This window comes from Urocampus carinirostris, chromosome 17 (assembly GCF_059441175.1).
Source record: "Urocampus carinirostris isolate Australia breed hairy pipefish chromosome 17, RoL_Ucar_1.0, whole genome shotgun sequence".
In the NCBI taxonomy this organism is placed as follows: domain Eukaryota; kingdom Metazoa; phylum Chordata; class Actinopteri; order Syngnathiformes; family Syngnathidae; genus Urocampus; species Urocampus carinirostris.
This window is the reverse complement of record NC_142365.1, coordinates 34,225,126-34,246,279: the sequence shown is the minus strand read 5'-3', so window position 1 is coordinate 34,246,279 and position 21,154 is coordinate 34,225,126. Positions and strand designations below refer to the sequence as shown.

At 38.9% G+C, this 21,154-nt stretch overlaps 1 protein-coding gene across 5 annotated transcripts in view; it reads left to right on the top strand.

Moving 5' to 3' along the window:
- Positions 1-13,148, top strand: part of hlcs (holocarboxylase synthetase (biotin-(proprionyl-CoA-carboxylase (ATP-hydrolysing)) ligase)) — a 122,598-nt gene extending 109,450 nt beyond the window's left edge. For 4 of the 5 annotated variants that reach the window (XM_088321124.1, XM_088321122.1, XM_088321119.1 and 1 more), the window contains 2 exons: positions 3,156-3,369; positions 9,362-13,148. In XM_088321124.1, coding sequence (XP_088177250.1) covers positions 3,156-3,369; positions 9,362-9,533 — 386 coding nt within the window. In that variant the 3' untranslated portion in view covers positions 9,534-13,148. The remainder of the gene's footprint in view (positions 1-3,155; positions 3,370-9,361) is intronic. The other variant, XM_088321120.1, reaches the window with a different exon arrangement.
- Positions 13,149-21,154: the final 8,006 nt, after the last annotated feature.

The following is a 21,154-nucleotide window of genomic DNA, read 5'->3' as shown; positions in this document are numbered from 1 at the left end:
ATGTTGTGTTTTACATTTTCATATCGAAGCCATGTCCCCCCAGTGGGAAGTGGCGAAAGTCAAAAACACACTTACATTCATTCCACTTCACTCTTCCCAACCTGACACCAAACATCAAGCCCACAGCACAACACGGGGTGAGTGGTTGTTCCATGCAACTTTTTATCAGGAGAAAGGCCCGAATGCATACAATAGTTTACCCCCTCCGCATCATATGCGTCAAAATAGTTCTCGATTGTTCTCAGCTCAGGGATGCTGCTGGAAATGTGAATTTCCCTTCGGGGATGAACAAAGTATCTATCTATCTATCTATCTATCTATCTAAATCATTCTAACTATCCTTCGCCATTCACATCTATCCTTAGCACACACGCTTGCATCCATTAAAATAACCAATCTCACATCAAGAGTACGTTTCACCCCCTGCATCAAACAATATTTATGCCTTTCTCTCAACCTATTTTCCACCACTTCTGCATTAGATACTCTTAGTCAAATGGCCTTAGTCCATTTTTTTCATATGTCCCAATCATCTCAGATTTTCATCAACCCTCTTAGCAAGCTCTCTCACCACATCAGTTATTCTCCTTACTTCCTAATTCTTTAACCTATCCTGTTATGTCACTCCAAATATTCTATGGAAACATCTAATTTCAAAGACATTTAACCTGTTACGCTCATTTACTATCATACATCACCTATCTCTGAGCCATACATCACTGTTGGTACCACCACACCTTCATACAAACCTCGCTTTTCATCTGTTCGCAGATCTCTACATTTGAACAATCTGTTCAGCGCACCTATTGCATGCACCATTGATCCTCTTCTTCACATCCTCCTCTATACTACCACCTGCTGCAAGATGTGCACCCAAAAGTTAAAAACCATCCACCTCCTGCAACTTTACACCATTCAACAGTCTCTAATCCATCTACTTCACGACATCTCTAACAATTGATTCCCTAACTCTTGTCTGCATTTACCTTAAGCTTTCTTGTCTTACTTGGGCAAGACACTGAATCCTTAATGCCCCTGATAGCAGGTAGTTGCCTTGCATGGCTTACACTGCTATCAGTTAGTTAGTGTGTAAAAGGGAAAAGTGTAAAGCACATTGTAAAGCGCTTTGGGAGGTCTTCATTGACTTGAAAAGCGCTATATAAATGCAGACCATTCATTCATTCATTCATTACTATCAAACTCTACTACCACAGCACTCAGTCCTGCTGCCACCAAAGCAGTGTCGTCTGCAAACAACAGCTGACGTACATCCGTCCTCTCCATGTGTACAAACCAACCAAGTACTAATATTAATGATAATATTTAATAATTAATTAATATTTTATAACCTTAAGCAATTATCCATTATCTATTATCAGTCGAGTCATGACACATTTCAAAGCCAATAGGCCGAGACACTTGCTCCCAGCCAGGGAACTGAGTCAAGGTTCTAGCCAAAGCGCCAAGAATCTGTGTATAATTGCACCGTTCCCGGGGGTACTGCAATTCCGGGCCGATACTTGGAATGAGCAGAGCAAGCTGGTTATTATTTGATGCAGACCTGCAGAGTCGGGGTACCCGTTGAAAGTAATCCAAGGAAAAAAAAATTGTATATTTCCAAAGGCAAGGGTGGGAAAAATATATATCCACTATTGTCTCCTGCGTTCACAAACACTCACCTTTACCCGTCCCCAGTTCCCATCAGCCTGCGTTTGCTCCGCCCCTTCTTTCTTATTTGCCCGTGAAAATCAGCATGTGTCTCAAATAAATACAAATAAATAAATTACAAAATTATACAGTTGCAAATACATATTATACATGGTTACACATATTTAGAAAGAAAGACTGTACACCGAGAGAGTTTTCAAAGCTTTAATAATAATAATATAACTTTCATCCCAAACCTTGCCTTTGAAAGGTACCAACACGCTACTATGAATACGCTCGCCACGCAGATACGTTATCTGTTAAATAAGCATACCATAATTGTTAAACCCCTGGCATACGGTACTCATCTTCCTCCCTATAACTGTCGCTGTAAGAGGCGTCTTCTCGCCATCTGAAAGATCCTTGGTCATATTGACAGTTTTTGCATAAACTAAGAAGTTGAAGTCCTCGACGCACATGTTCCACCGGTCTAAATCATAAGCGGCCGCTAGAAAAATTACATAAATTGGCCGCTTCACTGGATAAGCCGCAGGGTTGAACATTTGGGAAAAAAGTAGCGGCTTATAGTCCGGAATTTACGGTACCTGCGAGCAGGGTGACTGGGATCGTCTATAATTTTTCGTGTCCGTTTTCTAGTTCGATTGATGTAGATACTTTGCAGGGACGGGAGGCCAGTACCTATTATTTCCTCTGCCATCCTCACTACTGATTCCATCTTTGACAATTCTTTCTGATTGAAACCAAACTGTGATTTACCTAGTTAAAACGGATTCAATGATAGAACGATAAAAATTGACTAGAATGGATTGATGGACTCCGAATTATTTGAGTTGACGAAGGAAGTAGAGCCTTTGTCTGGCTGACTTTAGAATATCAGTAGCATTGACAGTCCTTGTGAGGTCAGCTGACAAGTAATTACCCAGAAACTTGAATGAATGGACCAGTTCCACCTCACTACCATTAATTGGGGGGGAATACTGATATGTTATTATTCATATGCTGTTTGAGTATTTGTTATGAATGATTTGGTCTTATTAAAAATGGATGGGCGAGGAACTATTTGTTTTAGAGCCTTGCCAGATATCAAATGCCATATCTACCTTTACCAAGTATCAGTAGTCGTGATTGTTGCCCATATCAATATTCGTTGTATTCCTGTTCTTGTTCAAGAATGTGAGAGAGAGAGAGAGAGAGAGAGAGAGAGATAAAAAGAAGGAAGAGAGGAGGTAAGAGATGCAGAAAAAGGGAAAAAGAGTGACAGAAATAAAGAGAACACAATAGAGAGAGAGACAGAGCAAGCTAAATAGAAAGAAAAAGGAGAGAAAACTCGGGTGACATCAAGTAGACATATTTCAAACTGCTGCTCATTTTTCTCATGCACTTCTCAGTTTTGTCTTGTGGGCCGTATTTAAACTCTTAGTGAGCCTGATCCGGGCAGCGGGGGTCGCCTTTATTGACACCTGTGCTTTTTGTCATCCACCCTGCAGGTTGCGGCTTCAATGTGAGCAACTGTAATCCAACAATGTGCGTCAATGACCTGATCCAACAGTACAACATTGAACACCATTGCAACTTGGAACTTCTTAGCTGTGCACAGATTATTGCCCGAACAGTCAGCTGCCTGGAGGCACTCATAGACTGCTTTCAGCGCAGTGGTGCAGAGGAAATCCTGCCAATTTACTACAAAAGATGGCTACACAGGTGAGTGACATGAGACTTGCATGTGGCACATTTTCTTAGTACTGTAACTTCAAGTTAGAAAAACAAATTCTGGCGTTTTTCCGAATTTCAATAGCACAGTTGCGGTTACTGGACCAAACATGGAAGACACTTTTGAAAAATATCATGAAATGTTTTCATTGTTAAAATTGGCTTGGGTTCTTTGAAATATGTTTGCATGGTTTGTTGGGGTGCATGAGATCCTTGAAAATGCTTGATTTTTTATGGTTGTGTTTTCAAGGTCAGGAAATTGCATACATTTGAGTTAAAGTGCTTTAAAATGCTTCAAGGTATTTCCATTGCTGTGTTTCCTGGCAGTTTAATAGACTACACTTTTAATTGAAGAAGTATTTTTAAAAAAGGGTCTAAAAATGACACAGTGGCTGCAGTCCTCATTATTGAGTTGGCCTGTGAGGCAATACTGCCCCCTATTGTTACATCTAAAAAGACAGGTTTATTTGGCTAGTCAAGGGAAGTTTTCGAGAAGTGGCTCTTTAAGCTCGGCTCACTGAGAAAAGTCGTCTCTTTTTACCTACAATCTTTGTGTGTGTGTTATCCATCCATCCATTATCTGCACCGCTTATCCTCAGTAGGGTCGCGGGGGTGCTGGAGCCCATCCCAGCTATCTTCGGGCAGTGGGCAAGGGACACCCTGAACTGGTTGCCAGCCAGTCGTAGGGCAGTGTGTGTGATATGTTATTGATAATTAAACATTATGCACCAAATTATTTATTTTTTCCAGGGATCCCTAAAAACATATATAATATCTCATCTCATCAGCTGCACCGCTTATCCTCAGTAGGGTCGCGGGGGTGCTGGAGCCCATCCCAGCAATCATCGGGCAATGGGCAGGGGACACCCTGGACTGGTTGCCAGCCAATCGCAGGGCACACGGGGACAGACAACTCACTCGCTCAGTCACACCTAGGGACAATTTGGACCGGTCAATTCACCTGAAATGCATGTTTTTGGAATGTGGGAGGGAACCGGAGTGCCCGGAGGAAACCCACGCAAGCACGGGGAGAACATACAAACTCCGCACAGTAAGGCCGGGAGCTGGATAATATTGATACAAATATTCATAGAGACTTAGAAAAAAAAAATGTACAATGCAAAAAATGTTTAGATTTTTACACACTAGACAGATTTAAAGTCGAACAACAGAAAATACAAAACATTAAATTAAAAATATTCACTCTTCAATGCTACTAATGATAAAATGAAAAAAAAAATACTATTTACAATTCTATCTTAACCAATTCAGACAGATATTCTGTAAAGAACACCAAAAATCTAAATTCAAATAAGTAAAACAAAAAGCAAAAGGTCAGCAGTGTATTAAAAGATTGAACGCACTCTGCTTCTGAGCAATCAATATCATTAAAATGAGTCAAAACCGTGTATTTTATTTTGACCAATGTTTAGACATTGTGAAAGTTGTAAATGTCTGACTTCTTTTTCCAAAGGTTAATTAGTGATTGTGCAGAGTTGGATCCCGGGTTGCATTTGCGCATGCTTATTTTTGTCTCTGATTTAAATACACTCTGTAAAATTGCATACAATTACGTTGGGAATTTAAAAGGCTAACCAATGTGTCAATCCTTATTTGAATCGGTCACTTTTGGCTAAAGATTTTTGAAGTTGTTCATTTTTTTTTCAATACAGGCCCTCTGGCAATCACAGGCTAAGGAAAGTGAAATAAAGCTTGCAATTGGCCGAGAGTGGTGTAAATCAAAATATCAGAAGCTAACGGCTGTAGAGGAAACAATCTGATGACTAGTATTATTTTAAAGGGGAATTATACAGCGAAAAGAACGGACTACAAAAAGGATCGCCATATGATACTGGAATGCTTTTAGGCAGATTTTATCTGTCGGCGTTATCGTTTGTTTTGGAGTAAATATTTGGCATGGTTTGATTCACTGGGCGCTGGTAAGTGTAACCATACTGTATTTGTGGGCAATAGTGTCATGAGTGGAAGTTCCCAGCACTTTTGGGTGACTCACGCCAGCTTTTTAGTTTTCGGGTATCTTGAATCAGACTGATGGTGATGTTTCTGTGATTAGTATATTTTGAAATCATATCATGAATCCCGAGAGTTAAAGCTTCTCAATGATATGTGGCATGACGTATTTCAGTAACTGGTGACATCGTTGAATTAGCCTTGTATTTTGTTTTTGTATTTTCTGCGTTACTTTGAATAAACCGGTTTTCCGCTGTCCTTCAGTTGTTGCGTCACGTCTGTTCGGATAATATCACCATTCAAAATAGTGACTAACATATAGTTGGATAGCAATTACCACTATTTACTAATCATGAACAAAATTGAAGTGAACAAACAGTGGGTTCCTCCCGAGAAGCCTTTTTTGTGATTGGTCAATTTGCATTTTGTTATAGGCAATATGCTGTGTTGTTGACTTCTGTCCTGCTTGTTTTTGTAGATTTTTATCATTTTATATTTTCCCTATGTTTTTCAGTGTTAATGTGTTTGTAATAAAAAATATATAAGTTTATCCTCTTTTTGTTTTATCTCTTGTTTTCCTTTTGTTATTGTATTTTTCTTAGTGTCTTTTTTTCAATTGTTTTTAGTTTATTTACCTCACTTTTTAAGTCATTCTGCGTATAATGTTACATAAAAATTGGTAATATAGGAATTAAAGCAACAAATACAACCTGAAGAGCTGTTTGATAACCGAAAAAATGAATTCCCAACTCTACAAGTAAACTTTTTGAATTTGAGTGAATTTGAGCTGCGGATCGCAGCCAACAACGTCCGGAATTGGGGTATTTTTGTCATCACGGAGTCTTGGCTTTCCCGACACCGCATTACATCACCGGCTCGAACGAGACGAAGACTCCGGTAAAAACAGGGATTGGAGACTACGTGCTACAATAACAGCCGAACCATTGACACACACTGCTCACTCGATATGGAGTTTCTAGCAGTATTGTGCAGACACTTCTATGCACCGGGAGAGTTAACTGTGGTCTTTGTGTTTGCTGTTTACTTTCCACCGCTAACCGTTTCACCGGATGCTAACGTTAGCATAGCGCTAAATCTCCTGCCCGCTGCTATCAATAAACAGCAGCTTGCACACCCCAACGGAGCTTTATCGTCGACGGCGACTTTAATCGGGCATTTTTATGGACTGTACTCCCAAATCCATTCAATATGTGGACTGAGCAATTCGGGAAAAACACTGGACTATGTGTAATGTAAGATCAAAAATCAAACATTCCGGTTGTATCCACCAACTCTGTTTGTCCCTCACCCCCCTCATCTCATTTAAGGTAACGAAAGTAGTTACTTCCTGGTAACCAATTACTTTTACGATAAAGTAATTCAATTACCAACTCGGTTACTTTTTGGAAGCAATGGTGCGTAACTATGACTAATTACTTTTTTAAAGATACGTGCCCAACACTGGATATAATTATGATCATTTCACTTTTTCCCTGAGGCTAATGCAGTAGTTTTAATACAAGCGATGTGTTTATACCATGTAATGTTAATACTAGAAGTCCCATGAATTTTCTTACCCCTCCAGAATGACCATCAGACAGCCAAAAGTCTGTGTTATTTCAAACTAACATTTTTTCACACCATTGTTTCGTTAAATGCAGCATGGCAGGTTTTGTTCAAATGGAATGTGGTGGGTGTGGTGTTAATACAGTAGATGCATAAAAAGTCAGTTGGCAAAAATACTACAAAATTACTACAAATTTACTACAAAAATAAAGATCAAATTTGATGCTTCAAAACAGAGACCTAATACAATATTTTGTCTTCATTCTGATGAGAAAAGAATACTAAAGAAATGCTACAAATAATACTCCAGTAATACTATGATACAAAAATACTATTACAGAAATAATACAAAGAATTGACTACAGTGATAGTAAACAATATTAAGAAAATTCGAGATGTACGAGTATAGAAATACTTCCAAATTATTCTACAGAAATGCTACAAAAATACCACTACAATACCAAAATACTGCTACATAAATATTACAACAGAAATGCGACAAAAATAATGCTACAGAAATGTTAGGGCAGATATACGACACAAATTCATCTCCAGTAATACTACAAAAATATCCTATGAAATTAAAAAAAAAAAAACTGTAGAAATACTACAAAATACTACTAAATAAAGGTACAGTAATACTACAGAAATACTAGAAAACTTCCACACATATACAACTAGTGTATTATTACAAAGAATTTCTTAAATTAGCATGCTAAGGTTCATTACTAAGGTGAGTTGTTGACTCCATAATTTGCCTCGTTTGCAGATCAATATTGACACTAATCCAGTCAGAGCACTCTATGTAGGAAAGCCAAATGGCTTGGCTGTGCTACTTCTAGTGTTAACTTTGTAGGGGTACCCCCTGCTACCTAGCCATTTCCTCTAACCTTTTCTAACCACTGACTCTGCCAACACAACGAAAGACCCACAATTCATTCACAGGAAGTGACCAGACGCTCCAGCTGAACAATAAAGATCTCAAACCCCAAAGTGTTCTTTTCTAATCAAAAGATGAATTATTTGCAGATGTGTCATTTTTCATGTCAGAGGATTTATTTCATTGCGTGTCTGAATGAAAAGTTGCCTATTATCGTTTAATCCACCCATTGGAGTACTTCATATTAAAAAGCATCTTCAAGAACCAGTCACAGGACATACTTCCGGTGACTGATATTTTTCTTTTGGAACGATCAATTAGGATTATTGTCAATGAATTGCAAAATTGATCATTTAAAGCTAAAATACAATATTTTTGGAGCGGGGGTCTCCAACGTTGTGCCAGCGGGCATCAGGGTACCTCCCAAGGTCAGTTTGGGTTCCCGGGGACCTGTTCTCAAAATAGCTCACCAGTGCTGGGTCATTCTGATTTTTTTTTTTTGTAAAAACGTTTTTTTGGGGGGTTGACTGAGTCTGTTTTAACATATTTTTAATCATTATCCTGGTAATAACATCATAACAACATAGTAATAACATGATAGTTATTTAAGAAATGAAAATAAATGAATTCCAGTTCATGGGCTTCATGGCAAAAAAGTATATTTAGTTTTTGATAGCTATTTTAAGCTATTAAGAGAGTAGAACGTTGGATGTTTACTCATCTAGCTCGCAATCTAGCTCCTTTTTAGTGTTTTACCTGTTTACATTTCTAGCTAACGGCGGCGCAGTGGTTAGCGCGTGTGCGGCACAGTTCTAAGGTCTCGAGAACCTCCTGTGTGGGTTTAAATCCAGCTACCAGACTTCCTGTGTGGAGTTTGTATGTTCTCCCCGTGCTTGCGTGGGTTTCCCCGGGCACTCTGGTTTCCTCCCACCTTCCAAAGACATGCATTTCAGGTGGATTGGCCCGTCCAAATTGTCCCTAGGTGTGACTGAGCGAGTGAGTTGTCTGTTCCTGTGTGCCTTGCAACTGGCTGGCAACCAGTTCAGGGTGTCCCCTGCCCACTGCCCGATGATTGCTGGGATGGGCTCCAGCACCCCCGCGACCCTACTGAGGATAAGCGGTGCAGCTGATGAGATGAGATTTCTAGCTAACTAACTCAAGCTATCTTTTCAGCTGTTTCGCAAGCTTTCTAGCTAGTTTTTTAAAATGTTAGCGTGCTATATAGCTAACATTTTACCTTATTTGCTAGTTACCAAGCTAAATTTTGGCTTCCTTTTAGCTATCTATATAGCTTTAATTTTAGCTTTCTATTTTGCTATTTAGGTGGCTTTTTACTCTTTCAGCTTGCCATTTAGCTCTCTTTTAGATTTTTACCTGTTTACATTTATAGCTAACTATCAAGCTACCTTTTTAGCTATTAACAGGCCATTTAGCTAGGTGCTGTTTTTAAAATGCATATCAAACTGGGTGCCTCTTGCGCTAGTTAGTAACAAAAAGTAGCCCGACACTGAGACCCCTCATTGAAAGCAATTGACTTAAAAACTGGGTTTTCTTCTTCTGTTTCAGTGGAATTGTGGTGCATCTTTGGAGCGAAGATGGAGAAGAAGCTCAGGTAGTGGGTCTAGATAGCAACGGCTTTCTTCAAGTCCACAGTATGGAGCATGGTATTGTTTCGGTGGAGCCTGATGGAAACTCTTTTGACATGCTGAAGAACCTGCTGCTCATCAAGCCGTATTAAGACTTAGTGGTAAAAAAAAACAAAAAACCTGAAAATATGTTCTAAGAAGCAACGGCATATAAGACACAATAGTGATAAGAAACCGTAATTTATCCAACAGTGGTTAGCGAGGGTGCGACACAGTTCTGAGATCATGAGATTAAACCTCCTGTGTGGAGGTTGCACGTTCTCCCCCTGCTCGCGTGGGTTTCCTCCGGGCACTCCGGTTTCCTCCCACATTCCAAAAACATGCATGTTAGGTTAATTGGCAGGTCCAAATTGTCCCTAGGTGTGAATGAGCGAGCGAGTTGCCCTGCTGGCAGCCAGTTCAGGGTGTCCCCTGCCCACTGCCCAAAGATAGCTGGGATGGGTTCCAGCACCCCCGCGACCCTACTGAGGATATGCAGTACAAATAATGGATAGATGGATAATCTGAGACAATTTGGTCGCCGTGCATAACATGTTGCTTTATTGTTATTTTTATTCATATAGGTTTGTTGCCAGGACCGATACTTTAAAGCAGTGGTCGAGAACTCAAGGCCTGGGGGGGAAATTGCGGCCCACGGGCTTATAGGTTGAGGCCGCAGCCTTAATATGAAGATTCACAGGGACATGTTGTATTATTCAGCGCCTCCTGGTGGGAAGAATAAAATGTATGAAAAAAATAAATACTGATTTAAAAAAATAAGTGAAAATACATGAACTGTGAAACAAACATCCATGTTTTAAAATACTCATAGGTAAAGACATTTTATTTTATAAAAATGTTGTCTCTCTTAGATTGTCTGCCATTTTGCTGCTACAGGTATCACCAAAAAAAAAAAAACTCTCCCCTTTTAATCTGCCTTATTTTTTTCCTCCATTTTCTTCTGTTTCATCTTTTTGTTTTCTTTTTCCCCTTTTTTCTTTTAGTTCCCTTTTCCCTTTTCATTTTTCCTTTTTTATTTCTTTGAAAAAGACTGCAAAAAAAAAGAAAAATGTTGAGGTTTGATCACTTTAAATCTCAGTAGTTTGTCTTCTTTCCTTTTAGCACTTGTTTAATAATGCACGCCACATTAACGCGACATCTAGTGGTCAAATAACGCACTGTCCCTTTGATGTAAGTGCAGCCCACGAAAATGATGGATTCATTTATTACTGATTGATTTTTTTCGGCATTAATTCTTAATATTTTTTATTTTAGGATACTGTTTTGTGTAGAACTTTTCAAAAAGATATTTGAGAATGGTGGATTTTATTACTGTCAGAAGTTTTCTTGTGGAAAACCCAATTTTACCCAACATCACCCAGAACCCTAGCTTTGGCATCCCTCAAATCAATTGAGTTTGAGACCCCTGCTTTAAAGAGAATAGCCCATGCCTAAAAAACAACTATTTATATCATTCCTAAGACTATTCATCTGGAGCAGGGGTTGGCAACCTGTGGCACGCGTGCCAGCAGTGGCACGCGAGCGCACGGCAAAATAATGATTTTTTTTTTCATGCGCATTTTTAGGTGAAATTTAGACATTTTCAGTTGCGCGCTGTGTTATTTAGAGGCTTTACGGCAGACCTGGGCAAATTACGGCCCGCGGGCCACATCCGGCCCTTTGTACGTCCCTGTCCGGCCCGCGTAAGACCAATCATAAACACCATAAATTAAAAAAAAAAATTCAACTTTTATTTTGAAATTTTATTTTGACTACATATACACGTCATAGACGTAGCGCCTTCACGCGCGTATACACTTGAGTGAGTGAAGGTGATACTGTTCGCCAGGGTACACCCCAAGAAAAGAAAAGTTGATAACGAATGCCGTATTTTCAACAAGACATGGACTGCCAAATATTTCTTTACAGAAATTAAAGGTAAAGCAGTGTGCTTAGTCTGTGGTACACAGGTTGCTGTGTTTAAAGAATATAATTTGAATCGCCACTACACGACCAAGCATGAAGATGAATACAGAAACCTGTCTGGTGAAGAGCGTGCAAGGGAGTCTGATGCATTGCTAGCAAAACTACAAACCCAACAAGGATTTTTCACTAAACTTCACACTTCCAGAGATGCAGCCGTCAGGACAAGTTATGTAATTTCTCATAAAATCGCCAGAAAAAGTAGGGCATTTTCCGACGAAGAGTTTATTAAGGAGTGTTTATTGGACTCTGCTGAGCTGATGTGCCCAGAAAGAAAGGGCGCGTTTGAGAACGTTTCACTCTCCCGACGCAGTGTAACGAGGCGGATTGAGGAAATCACGGGAAATTTAGAGCTTCAGCTGAAGAAAAGAGCGGCGGACTTTGACTTTTTTTCTCTGGCTTTGAATGAGAGCTGCGATGTACGTGACACCGCCCAGCTGCTCATCTTCTTACGTGGGATAACCGCAGACTTTCAAATTAGGAGGAGTTAGCATCCATGCAGTCAATAAAAGGGACAACCACAGGTAATGACTTGTTAAGAGAGGTAAATGCATGTATGGATGTATGGACATGTTAGAACTGAAATGGAACAAGCTTGCAGGTGTGACAACAGATGGTTGTCCAAATCTGGCCGGGAAAAATGTTGGACTTTTAAAGAGAATGCAGAATAAAGTGACAGAATGAACCCTGATCAGAAATTGACATTTTTGCATTGTATCATACATCAGGAAGTGTTGTGTAAGACAGTGTTAAAAATGAAACATGTTGTTGATTCTGTCACTAAAATAGTTAACTTCATCAGAGCGAGAGCTTTAAATCACAGACAGTTTGTTGCTTTGTTGGAGGAAAATGAGGCTGAACATGGTGACATAAGCTATCACTGCACTGTTAGGTGGCTCAGCCTTGGCAAAATTCTGAAAAGTGTCTGGGACCTGAGAAACCAGATTCAGGAGTTCTGTGTTCAGAAAGGTCATGACGTCTCAGAACTTTCAGATGAAGACTGGTTGGCAGACCTCGGATTCACTGTGGATGTGACCGCACTAATGAACGAACTTAATGTCAAACTGCAGAGCAAGGGCCTTTTTGTGAATGAGATGTACAGTGCAGTGAAGGCTTTTATGAGAAAACTGCAGCTTCTCTCAAGCCAAGTGAAGGACAACATTCTGACCCACTTGCCAACACTTAAGGAAGCCAAAAGATCAGGCGATCACCTCCAAAAGTACTCAACCATGTTAGAAACATTGCATGCAGAGTTTTCAAGGCGATTTCAAAACTCTTGAGAGTGAAATGCACATGGTCTCTTCTCCCTTCAACTGCAGTGTGGATGATGCCCCAAGTGAAGTTCAGATGGAACTCATAGATCTGCAGTCTGACACACTTCTGGCAGATCACTTCAAGTCAGTCTCACTGCTGGATTTTTACTCCCTCAAAGAGGAGAACTTTCCACACCTGAGGAAGCATGCTCAGAGGATCCTAGTCCTCTTTGGATCTACCTATCATTGTGAACAGACATTCTTGGTTATGAAGTTTAATAAATCCAAACATAGATCCTCTATGACTGTTGACCACCTCTCAGCTGTCCTTCGCATAGCCACTTCAGACATTCCGCCAGATTCCAATGCCCTTGTTCAAGCCCAGAATAGACTGGATTATTCTCACTGAAGAGGTAACATGAGGTGGAGAACATTACAAGTTATTGTTTGTGGAAATTAACAAGTTAAAAATAAATTGCACTGGTTCAATGATTGTTTTTCTTATTTAACCAATACACCACAATTTCACATAGCCTAATATAAATATTTACAGAGTGCCATATTCTTCTGATTATCAGCATCAGCTATTCAAAATATTTAATTTGAGCATTTTACAATGAAAGAAAGTTGGTGGCCCTCTGACACAATTCAGGTTTCTCATGCTGCCCCTGATAAAAATTAATTGCCCACCCCTGCTTTACGGTCACACCCCGCCTCCTCTGCTTCCTGAGTGCATGTCTGCGCCGCGCCTCGAAAGGAGGAAGGATCCGTGTATTAACGCACCCACAGGAACACCGGTGCACGATAAATGAACGAATCACATACCTGTCAACCTCCACGGCTCCATGCCCTTACAAACTGTCCTATTTTCCCTTACAAAATAATCTTACAACAGCCATTTATTAATATTTTTTTTATTTCCAACCCCTCAAAATGTTCAGTGGCATTTACCAGCCCCCTCCCTCGCCGCATAGGACAGTACATATCCTAAAAGTGACTGTAATATAAACTAACTGAACTGTCCATACATATACATCAAATTTCTAGGTGAATATCTTATGTTGCGCAATTAGAGCTTTGTATTAGTCAAAAAGTGGTGAATTTTTTTTTTTAATACATGCCTTTTTTTTACAATAGCAGTTTCCCCAAAAACTTCACACAACTTATGCATGTTATTGGGTCGTGAACTTGAAGTGTGATAACTCAGCTTTCTATGAATATTTTTTTACTTCCAAACCTCAAATGTTCAGTGCCATCAGGCCTATCTACACACATACAAGACTGTCTCAGAAAATTAGAATATTGTGATAAAGTTCTTTATTTTCTGTAATGCAATTAAAAAAACAAAAATGTCATACATTCTGGATTCATTACACATCAACTGAACTATTTCAAGCCTTTTATTATTTGAATATTGCTGAATTTGGCTTACAGCTTAAAACTCAAAAATCCTATCTCAAAATATTAGAATATCATGAAAAAGTATACAAGTAGGCTATTCAACTAATCACCTGAATCATCTAATTAACTCGAAACACCTTGCGAGGGTTTCCTGAGCCTTAAAAACACTCAGCTTGGTTCAGTAAACTAAATCACAAGTATGGGGAAGACTGCTGATCTGACTGCTGTCCAGAGGACCATCATTGATACCCTCCATCAGGAGGGTAAGACACAAAAAGAAATTTCTCAAAGAGCAGGCTGTTCACAGAGTGCAGTTTCAAAGCATATCCACAAAAAGTCTGTTGGAAGAGAAAAATGTGGCCGGAAACGCTGCACAACCAAGAGAGATGACCGCAGCCTTAACAAAATTGTGGAGAAGAGCCGCTTCCAGAATTTGGGGGAGCTTCAAAGACAGTGGGCTGAAGCTGGAGTCCAGGTATCAAAAGCCACAGTTCACAGACGTGTCCGGGAAATGGGCTACAATAGCCGTATTCCCATGGTCAAGCCACTTCTGAACTCAAGACAACGGAAGAAGCGTCTGACTTGGGCTATGGAGAAGAAGCACTGGACAGTTGCAGAGTGGTCCAAAGTCCTCTTTTCAGACAAAAGCAAGTTTTGCATTTCATTTGGAAGTCAAGGCGCCAGATTCTGGAGAAAGGCTGGAGAGGAGCAAAATCCAAGTTGCTTGAAATCCAGTGTGAAGTTCCCACAGTCAGCAATGGTTTGGGGAGCCATGTCAGCTGCTGGTGTTGGTCCACTGTGTTTCATCAAGTCCAGAGTAAATGCAACTGTGTACCAAGAGATTTTAGAGCACTACATGCTTCCATCTGCTGAAAAGCTCTATGGAGATGAGGATTTCATTTTTCCAGCATGATCTGGCACCTGCCCACTGTGCCAAAACCACCAGTAACTGGTGCACTGACCATGGCATCACTGTCCTTGATTGGCCTGCTAATTCCCCTGACCTGAACCCCATCGAGAATTTGTGGGGTATAGTTAAGAAGAAGATGAAAGACACCAGACCTACAAATGAGCTGAAGGCCGCTATCGAAGCATCCTGGGCATCAATAACACCTCAGCAATGCCACAGGCTGATTGCCTCCATGCCACGCCGGATTGATGCAGTAATCCGTGCAAAAGGATTCCCAACCAAGTACTGAGTGCATCAATGGACATTTTCAAATGTTTGATTTAGTTTTGCTGTTAAAAAATTATTTTTTTACTTGGTCTGAGGAAGTATTCCAATATTTTGAGATGGGATTTTTGAGTTTTTTTCAGCTGTAAGCCAAAATCAGCAATATTCAAATAATAAAAGGCTTGAAATAGTTCAGTTGATGTGTAATGAATCCAGAATGTATGACATTTTTGTTTTTTTAATTGCATTACAGAAAATAAAGAACTTTATCACAATATTCTAATTTTCTGAGACAGTCCTGTATATATTTAAAGTTCTTTGCTTTCATTACCCCATTACCCCTTATTTACATTACCCCTGAGAACAATAACGAGTCATAAAAATGGTTGTGATAAATTTATTGAATTATTTTTATATACTCACACACACACACGCACACACACACAGATTTGGCCAAAAACTCACAACTATGAACAATTAACAGAATGTATGCAAATAATCAATTAATTTCAATAAAACAATGAAATGATAGCAATAACCAGCAACAAGAGCAACACCTAGTACTTTTTTTTTTAACAGTTATGTTTTTTTCATATGCTTGCAGCATATGGGAAACCCACACGTGACACACTTATTTGATGCCCTAAGTGGTGCAGGGCAAATCCTACATTGTTGCCTTGTCTTTCTTTCATTCTCTTGTGCAACAATTGCCATCTCACTTGCAGAAGCTGCCTTTTCAGCTGGCTATAATCTCTGCTCCAGCGTCTGATGCTCTCTTTGGGAGATTTCAGGTGAAAAAAGGGCCTTTGCCAATTCTGGCTAAAGGGACATAGTTGCAGCGAACATTGGACAACCCAGTTCCTTGTCCCACAGGCTCATTGTTGATTTGCCTTTTGACTTGCACATGACAGCTGAAATAAGAAGCCCTAAGTATGCACTGAGTTGCTGTGTGGTGATCGTGTTAAAGCGCATTATTGTCCTCTCACCTTGTAAATTAGTCATCGCGACTATGTGGTCAATAATTTCCTCGGTAAAAATGAATAAAATTTGGTGCCTGGGCTACTGATGCGGGCTATAGCATACAAAGTTGGCCCAGGATCCGCCAGTGTCGGAGGCACAAAGAGGCCAGCCACTTTGTGTGATGGGGACCACGTGATTTTTTTGTTTTTGGATCGCCAAATGTTTGGTTTACTCACGTCTTCGTCCACGTAATCTTGCATTCTCATCACCCAGATCTTTCTCCATGTCCCCTTCCTCCACATCGTCACACAGTTCACCGTTGTCAGAAACCTCTTTCGTTTGTCCCGCTTCTGTCGAGCTTTCAGGTTCAAAATCCTCCTTGAAAAAGTTCGAGGTGTCAGAGGAAAAAAAAATCCTCCGTTTCAGATTCTCCATTCATGATCTTCTTCGGCTGAGAATTTCCTTTGCATCCTGCCCAAGTCAGTGTTGGTAGGTAATGGCAATGGATTGAGTCAGCCCCCTATATCCATTTTCCTATAGAGATCACGATCCAGTCGGATTCAAACAGCTGACCAATAATAGTTAAGAGTTGAACAAGTATTTATTTGAATTGGGGCGGCAGTGGCTCAGGAGGTAGAACGCTCGTCTTGGGATCAAGAGATTGCAGTACGAATACCGGCTCCTCCGTGTTACGTGACACTGACCCGCTAATGCCCCCAATAAGCAGGTTACTTTGCTGCACGGCCGCTATTGAAGCACACTGTAAAGCGCTTTGGGAAGTCTTGACTTGAAAAGCGCTAAATAAAAATGCAGATCATCATCATCAATTGTTTACCATTTCAATGGGAATCATTCAGTTGTTTATCTTTCCCACGGCAATCAATCAGGTGTTTAACCTTTGAAGCAGCCCACTACTGCTTTGGCTGTGCCAAGTGGCACACAAGCAAATCAATTTGATGACGCTTTATTTTGTAGCAATAAAGTAGAAAGCGCAAATAATTGTTGCGCGCGGGATGCGCCACGGTGTGCAATACCATTGTCATGGGGCCTGCAGTAAGTGGTTTGCAAGAAAAATCATTATTATCATTATTATTATAATTATTTGGGCTTTGGCGCCACTCAACATTTTTTTTCTTTGCGTACAACTTACTGGATGGCAAAATATACAAAAGTCCTGGGAAATGAATTTAAATACACCAGGTTAATGATAAGTCAAAGATGATCAATTATAATGGATGTCTATACGTCCCAATAGTGTACATAGCACACTTTGTGTATACTATTTGGGTGGATCCTAATTGCAATAACATATAAATCACAGCACAATGCAATTTCAAACATCTACATGTTCTCACAACCTGTGGGAAATTTGAGTCCCCAAGTCTAACACTTTCTCTGATTGAAAATACAAAAGCATGAAAATGTACATAATTGGTACCTGCACGCCACAAGGGTTAAGTTATTGAAATTCATTACATTTCCCACATTATTCATTTTTTTCCATGTTGAGATTTACAATATAAATTGGTTGCGTTTGAGAGATGGTTAGGGATAAACCGCCCTTTTTTAAAATGACATCATGAGGGATTCAAAAAACAACACTGGAATATGTCTTTGTACATTGTATAAAACCAGGGGTTCAGAGATCTTTTTTTTTCGTGAAGATCCCCCTGTGATTTTTTTTTTTTGCCGTATGCTTATGGATGAAATGTGATAGTACATTATTACTGATGTAAAAAAGGTTTTGTGTTACTCATATGAACCAAAAATAATTCATCCTTTTTTTCCAAGAAGTGGCTAAAATATTAGGAAATACAGCTGGTCAAATAATTGTATGGGGAGATTAAAATTGTATACACAAAACCATTTCATCTGATCTTTTTCCAACCACTGACTGCCAACACCTCAAAAGACCCACATTCATTCAGTCACCAGACTCGCCAGCTCTCAAGCTTTTCGCGCAGGTGGGGGCTAAGGTGGCCAAAGAAATGAACGCAATAACCTGTCTTGCTGTTTTGGGCAAATATTCCATGTTGACACTTGTCTTGATCATGAGTTGATTATCTTAAAACCGGGTTTATGGATCAGTACTGTTAACCTGTTACAGAATCTCTTCCCCCTTTCCTAAACCACGACTGCTTGTGTCAACAATGTGCTTTATTCTTTCATTTGATTCAATTTTCCTTGTCATGTAAATAAAACAGTTTGTTGGAATCAAACCACATGCATTATTTATTGGAGTGTTTATATATATTTTCCTTCTGTACTAATCACCCATTATTCATTTCAATGAACTACAAAAATTTTAATTTAAAGCTGAAAATACAATAATTTAAAGTATTTACTCCCTCATGTAAATGCTAGACGCAATATGGGGCTATTTTGAATTAAATTGAGTGGGAAACCCTAGGCACCACCTGCTAGCCGTATCTGAACCACCAAACTAGATTCTAAACAAAATGAATATAATTTAAAGCAATTTTTTCGACATAATCAAACGTTAAATGATATGAATTAATTGAAGCAAAGGTAAAACAACTATAACCTTTAAATGAAAAATCAACGATGGTCTTGTGTCCATATGGAGACTTGTAAACTCACTCCCCTTAAAAAAAAGACTATGTTCTTCTCACATTCTTATAAATCTTATTCCTGATGACTCATTTTTTGTTGTCTGGCACCCTGGTGGACATAGTAATTGACTGCCAAAAAAATGTGTTTATTAAGGGTGATATTTTATTTGCGATCAAATATTACAATCAATACAAAATATTTGATTAAATGCATTTTTAAATCCCTGTAAGTTTGCTCAATCAAAAAGTCATTAACAGTAACAGAAATTGGTCAACTGTCAAATGTGTGACAATATCGTAGAACATCAGCTGTCATGTGCAACATTTTCTCAAGTTTGGAGAACCTCTGCTAAAAACGAACAAAAAAACAAACCAACTCCTAATCAGCATCTTCATAAAAAATGTCAACATTTCTTTCTTTAAAGTTATCTATAACTATGAGAGTGCACTCAATGACCTCAGAACATCCAAACGTATATTACAATAGGACTTAAGCCAATTCATTTTGGGATCGTCACATGACCAAACCCATCAGAAAAAGTGACGCCCTTCAGTGGCAAACTATGCCTCAATACATTGTGACACATTCTGTTAAAAAAATTTAATACATTTTATATTTGATTCATATCAAAATTACGTAGAATATGAAAATAATGAGTCAACATCCAGTCTAAACCGAATGGGAAAAACTGTTCAGTATTCTCTTTTGACTTTGGCCACATACTCGCTGTTGCCATATGAATTCTGTTCAAACCAGACACCAAAAGTCAGTCATGTAATACAGAAACAAGAAATTTTATCAATACTAGAATATAAAAAAGTTGAAATCGTGGTCAAGGCAAACCTTTTCCTCCTGTTATGGACAAAACCTCATTGAATATGGGAAGAACTGAGCTCATGTTGGCTCCAGTTGTTTTACTTATCCTTAAAAGATGTCCTCATGTCTCAGAGTTATGCAAATCCTGAGCAAAAAATGACATTTGTAGAATTTATCAAATCTATTTGAAATAAACTATAGACAAGATCAAAACAATTTTAAGAGACTCTGAAGCAGACTCGAACCACTGTTATAATATTATAATAAGTCAACCAAAATCGAAAGGAGAAGAGCTTATCTGTGAGCATAACAAATTTTGGCAAAGCTCAAACAGCTTCCTGCCCTTATCTAACAGGCAAAACAGAATCCTGAGGAAATAATAAATTATGTATTAAGATCTTCTTGTCACATTATGTTTTCCCTGTATCCTGAGATAATAATAAATTATGTATTAATATCTTCTTGTCACATTATGTTTTCCCTTTATTTTATACATTTTTGACCGTTTTAAACTAATCAGAGGTGGGTAGTAACAAGAGTAACTTATGGTACATTTTGTACTTCTGCAAGTATTTTTAAATCAGCATACTTTTTATGTTTATTTGAGTAGATATGTGAAGGAGAACCTGTACTCTTACTAACATGGTCATTTGTGTAGAAGCGGCACCCATACTTATGTTAATTTAAGGACCAATACTGTTTTCAAACTCGTAGCAGTGGATATACATTGTACTTTATCTGGCTTTGGTGAAAGTTTTACATTTATATTAGTGGTCTTTATTACAAACCTGCATGAACCATATGGATAATTTATAAATATTTATCTAGAAAAGAAATTATAAAATACAAAATAATGAAAAGTTTTAATTTGCTCATAATGTATAGTCAATGTAGTCAAAGGGCAAAACACTATCCCTGAAATACTGCATATTGACCAATCACGTGCCCCTTCAGGAGAGGGGTGGAGGGGGGACGTCTCGATGGAGAGCCAGCTCCTGATTGGTGGAGTGCCGGCTCCCGTGCGCTTCTCTAAACCCATTACTTATACAAATGAGGAATTGGGGGCGCAAGAAAATTCGGATTCTTGAAGGCATCTAGATTCTGACGCAAGTAATCTAAATGGATTCCTAAATGTTCAAATGATGATGATTAAAATATGCAGAGGTGGGTAAAGCCCCAAAAAATTACTCAAGTAAAAGTACTGTGAGTTGATATTAATATTAGAAGTAAAAGTAGTCATCCAAATAGCTACTTAAGTAAAAGTTAAAAAGTACTTGGTGAAAAAAATTACTCAAGTACTGAGTGACTGTAGCAAAGTCGTATTTATCAATTTCTTTTATAACATCCAATCAGATCATAAAATTATCAAAGTCCATCCAAACAACAAAAAAATACATTTAATTTAAAAGTTGATTAAAAATAATCAACGTTAATTCAAGTGCTTTGATAAACAACGAAATAAAAATAGTATAGATCAAATAGATAAATAAATGAGGCACATGTAGCACCAAGTGGCACATTAAAATCCCCAATACTTAACAGGCTCTGCAAGCAGAACAGCAAGTTAGCCCAT